This window comes from Carlito syrichta, unplaced genomic scaffold (assembly GCF_000164805.1).
Source record: "Carlito syrichta isolate Samal-C Ts95f unplaced genomic scaffold, Tarsius_syrichta-2.0.1 Scaffold313533, whole genome shotgun sequence".
NCBI classification, from domain to species: Eukaryota; Metazoa; Chordata; class Mammalia; order Primates; family Tarsiidae; genus Carlito; species Carlito syrichta.
In genome coordinates, this window is record NW_007257629.1 from 76,994 (window position 1) to 82,467 (window position 5,474).

The 5,474-nt window shown below is 44.8% G+C and overlaps 1 protein-coding gene across 1 annotated transcript in view; it reads right to left on the reverse strand.

Annotated features, from left to right (window-relative positions):
• The window catches only part of LOC103273103 (multidrug and toxin extrusion protein 2-like), a 46,093-nt gene that overhangs the window by 29,945 nt on the left and 10,674 nt on the right, over positions 1–5,474 (reverse strand). The window contains exons 8-9 of the mRNA XM_021718806.1: positions 4,052–4,165; positions 2,704–2,771 (exon numbers count right to left, since the gene is read on the reverse strand). Of these exons, the coding sequence (XP_021574481.1) occupies positions 2,704–2,771; positions 4,052–4,165 (182 nt within the window). The remainder of the gene's footprint in view (positions 1–2,703; positions 2,772–4,051; positions 4,166–5,474) is intronic.

A 5,474-nucleotide genomic window follows, 5' to 3' on the forward strand; every position in this document is an offset into this window, starting at 1 on the left:
GAAAAGTAATATATAGATAACACATCTTAAAATGTGTCTACATTTTGGGGGCCCCCCCCCCCCCAGTATTTTGTAGTTTTCCGTGTACAAGTTTTGCACTCTTTTGGCTGAATATATTTCTAAGTATTTTCTTCTTTCTGATGCTTTGGTTTTATTTACTTAATTTCATTTTTGGAATTGTTTTCTTAATTTCATTTTTTTTTTAAATTAGCAAACATAAGTTTGTTTTTTTCTTTCTACTTGGCTTTCAGTAGGGTAGGAATATGCTTAATTTCATTTTCAGGTTGTACACTGGTAGTGTACAGAAATACAATTGATTTTTGTGAAGTGATTTTGAATCTTGCAATTTTGCCAAACTATCACCATTTAAAAACAAAAGCAGAGGGCCGGGCTCGGTGGCTCAGCCTGTAATCCCAGCACTTTGGAAGGCCGAGGTGAGTGGATTGCCTGAGCCTGAGGGTTCGAGACCCGCCTGGGCAACTTGACAAGACCTCATCTCTACAATAAATAAAAAATTAGCCGGGTGTGGTAGCGCTCGCCTGTAGTTCCAGCTACTTGGAAGGCTGAAGCGGAAGGATCGCTGGAGCCCAGCAGGTCGAGGCTGCGGTGGCCGGGAGGGGCCATTGCACTCCAGTCTAGGTGACAGAGTGAGACTCCAACTCAAAATAAATAAATTAATTAAATAAATAAAAACAAAAGCAGAACCAGATCCCTCCTTTGGTCACACACCTCCCATCAACAACCAAACCTCCAGAGAGAACTATCTGCTTCAGTAGTCCCTGCTCCTTCACCTACCCTGAAAGTCAATCACTCAAATCTGGCCCACACTTCTCATCCCCTATGAGTGATCTTAAATACAATGGACATGCTCCACCCTTATCCTATGTTACCTCCCTGTGGCCCTTGGCCTAGTATTTCCCTCGCGTTGAAACATCTTTCCTTCCTGACTTCCTCCATGACATGTTCTCTTGATTTTCTTCCTTCCGCACTGGCCTGCCCTGTCCTTCTGGCTGAGTTTCCTTCCACTCTCGACCTCTACATGGGACTTGCTCTTAGATACTGTTTATTTTCATCCCTAGATAATCACTTCATTTCCATCACATTTTTTCTTTTTAAAGAATAAAATAGGCCAGGCACGGTGGCTCAGCCTGGAATCCCAGCACTTTGGGAGGCTGAAGCAAGAGGACTGCCTGAGCCCAGGCGTTCAAGACCAGCCCAGGCAACTTGGTGAGACCTCGTCACTACAATAGATAAAAAAATTAACTGGGTGTGGTAGCCTGCACCTGTAGTTCTGGCTACTTGGAAGGCTGGGAAGGAAGGATCGCCTGAGCCCAGCAGGTTGAGGTTGTGGTGGCTGGGAACATGTCACTGCACTCCAGCCTGGGCGACAGAGTGGGACTCCAACTCAAAAAAAAAAAAGAATAAAATAGTGCATGCCTGGAGTCCCAGCTACTCAGGAAGCTGAGGCGGGAGAATCACTTGAGCCCAACTTGGGTAACACATGATAGACCCTGTCCTAAAGATATAAAAGTAAAAATAAAATTAAAAAATGAAAGAGGCCAGGTTCAGTGGCTTGGTGAAATCCTAGTACTTTGGAAGGCCAAGGCGAGTGAATTGCCTGAGCCTGAGGGTTCGAGATCCACCTGGGCAACTTGGCAAGACCTCGTCTCTACACTAAATTTTTAAAAAATTAGCCAGGCGTGGTAGCGCACGCCTGTAGTCCCAGCTACTTGGAAGGCTGAGGCGGAAGGATCATCAGAGCCCAACTGTGGCCTGCAGGTTCTGCCTCTACACATGGCTGACTCATTCCCTTTACTCCTCCTCTACTAGCAGGCTCCTGATTGCTCACCTGCATGATTCCCACAGCCTCCTTCCACCCTCCCAGTTCCCCCCATACCTGTGCCCCTCTAAGCTAGCTTTTCCACAGCAGCAAGAATGGCTGTGTCCTTCCCAAGCCCACAATCCAGTGTGCTGCTACCAACCTCCTACTACCTTTTGCTCCTCCTCACTAACTCCTCACCTCAGCTGTGCCTCACAGAGCCTTGATCCAGGCTTTGCAGCGGGTTCCCACCTGTGGGTTTTCCAGGCCAGCTCTTCTCACCCTTCAATTTTCAGCTTCAACAGCAATGCAGAAACACCATTCCTGACTAAATATCTAAAAAGGTATCCTCTGTCTCGGTATTTTTGCATCTCAGACACTTTCTTTTTAATGGCACTTACTGTATATGATATCTGCAATGCTCTTATTCATCTATTTACTTGTTTATCTCCGTCTCCGTACTGGACCACAAGCCACAAAGGGTGGGAGCCATCTCCATCTCAAGCCCCACTTGCACCCTAGCCACAACTCCAGATGGGTTGAATGAATGTGCCAGGCACGTGCTGAATGTTTTACATGCATTCTCATTTAATCTTCACCTGAAAAGTAGGAATTTTCCCCCCATTTTGTCTATCAGGAAACTGAAGCTCAGAAAGGTGAAGGCATAAGCTCACATCATCACACAGTTGGGGAGTGGTGTGGCTGGGACTCAGCCCTCGGCACACAATGTCCCCACTACGCTACGCTGTGCTGTCTCTCTTGTGATGTCTCATTCTTCCCTTGCCCTGGTGCACATCTGCTGAGTGACTGCAATGACAACAACCCAGCAGAGTTAATACAGAGAAGGTACTGGGTCTCATCCCAGGTTTTTCCCAAGTTCTTACCATGTAGGCCACTGAGCACAGTTCATAGACGATGCCCTGGGCTCCAAGCTCCGTCACATCAATCAGTCCTGAAATGTAGCAGGCACAGATACACACACAAAACACTTTTCAAAAAGTATATTAAAGAAAACATTTTCCTTATGAAATTAGAACTTATTTTAATTTAAGAGAAGCCAAGAATAAGCCCCCCAGAAGAATAATCTGATGGCAGAATTCACTGTGTGCTGAGGAGAAACTTGGGGTCTTTCCTTGGGGAGTTACCCCTACTTCAGGAAGCTCATATGTGACATAGACTCCTCCTAAACAAGTCCCTACTCCACCAGAAAATAAAACATCAGGTTCAGCTGGGTGCAGTGGCTCACACTTGTAATCCCAGCACTTTGGGAGAGGGGATTGTGGGATCCCAAGACTTTGAGATCAAACTGGGCAAAATAGGGAAATCTCATCCTTCCAAAAAAAAAAAATTGAAAAATTAGCAGGATGTGGTAGCATATGCCAGTAGTTCCTGCTACTTGGGAAGGTGAAGTGGGAGGATCACCGGAGCCCAGGAGATAGAGGTTATGGGGTGCCAAGATTGTGCCACTGTACTCCAGCCTGGGCAACAAAGCGAGGCTGCGGTGGCCAGGAGCGGCCACTGCACTCTAGTCTGGGCGATAGAGTGAGACTCCAACTCAGAAAAATAAATAAAATAAATAAAAGAATTACTTTAAAAAAAAAAATCAGGTTCAAAGTAGAAAAAAGTGAGGCTGCTAGAGTCACATGGGGTCACATGGTGGGAGGAGAGACAGAAGGCCACAGCCTTCTATAGACAGTTGATGGGACCACTGAAAAACGCAAGAGCCCACTGAAAAGACAATGTCAGTTATTATCACCCTCTGTCTCAACTGTTTGTTCCCAACTTTGTTAGCAACAAGATGGCTAAGGTAAATATCTATGACACAACTTATTAGAGTTCCAACAGAAACATAGGCCTTGGCTAAAACAAAGCCAAATCAGTTACTCTGTGTTTGTAAATGTCTCAGAAACTTGGCCTGATGCCTGGCAGAAGTCAGCTGAAGCACAAGCTAGTCTGAGAGGGTCATGAGGCCTAGGGTGGGGCTTTTGTTCTGTTGGTTCATGACCTTTGGCAAACCTCTTACCAGTGGCCTCCCTTTCCTCACTTACAAAATGAAGGGTGCTGCAGTAGAGCTAAAGCCCCACCCAACTTGAGTATGCTGATGGCTGAGGCTTGAAAACCTCTGAGTTCAATAAAATGGAGCAGGATGGAGAAGCAAAATGTGAGTTTCCCGGGCAGCTATGGAGACATAACTTGCCAGGCTGTGGAGAGGTTTCTGGACGGCTGACAAACCTGCCAGGAAGGTTCCGACCTCAAAGGTCCACCACTCAATGCACACCATGAACATACTGGGAACAGCCAGGTGGATGTAGGAGTCCCACTCCTGGAAGCACTCCATCGTCCAACCTGGAGAACAAGGAAGAAAACAGGCATTTGCTTTGCAACAGTCTCTGACACCAACAATTCTACTTCACATAACCACATCCTTCAAATGGCCAGAGACTAAGAGTAACCTCAGTTTCCCAGTAAAATATATTAAAATGATGTCAAAAAGGGATCAGAGTCAGAGATTTCAGGCACAAAGTTGGCAATATTTAGTAAAACTGAAGTATGTATATGCCCTTTCATGCACACATTCCCCTCCTGAGTATAAATGACAGAGGAGTTTTTGTAGAGTGCCATAAATAAACAAGTACAATATTAACTATGGTAGACTATAATTGTGGGAAACATCAATGAGACCATCACTAGGAAACCAGAAAAGTAAAATACAATAGATACAGGCTATGATTAAAAGCAAAACATTGGATATATTACATGGCAATGGGAATTTTAAAATACACAAGTGCTCACAGGCAACAAAAATAAAAATAGTAAAACTGGATGACGTCAAAATGGAAAACTTTTGCATATGAAAGGACACAATCAGTAGAGTGAAAAGGCAACCATGGAATGGAAGAAAATATCCAAAATACATAAATAACTCCTATAACTCAATAACAAAAAAATGAGTAACCTGTCTTAAAAATGGGCAAAAGACTTGAACAGGTATTTCTCCAAAGATGACCTATAAATGGACAACAAATATACAAAAAGATGCTCAACATCACCAATCATTTGGAAAATGCAAATCAAAACCACAGTGGCTTCCGGGTGCGGCAGCTCACATCTGTAACCCAGCACTTTGGGAGACTGAGGCAAGGGGTCCAGGAGTTCGAGACCAGCCTAGGCAACATAGCAAGATCTCATCTCTACTTTCTTTTTTAAAATATTAATTGGCCAGGCATGGCGGCTCATGCCTGCAATCCCAGCACTTTGGGAGGCCGAGGCAAGAGGATTACCTGAGCCCGTGGGTTCAAGACTAGCCTGGACAACATGGTGAGACCTCATCTCTATAATAAATCAAAAGTTAGCTGGGTGTGGTAGTGCACACCTGTAGTTCCAGCTACTTGGAAGGCTGAGGCAGAAGGATCAACAATAGGGTGAGTGTGCTACTGTACTCCAGCCTGGGCGACAGAGCGAGACTCCAACTCAAAAAATATATATATAAATAAAAATAAAAAATTATATATGTTATATATATATTATACATATATAAATAAAAAATGTTTTCAAAAAACCACAATGAGCCAGGCTTGGTGGCTCAGCCTGTGATCCCCCGCCTTTGGGAGGCTGAGGTGAGTGGATGGCCCGAGCCTGCGGGTTCGAGACCCGC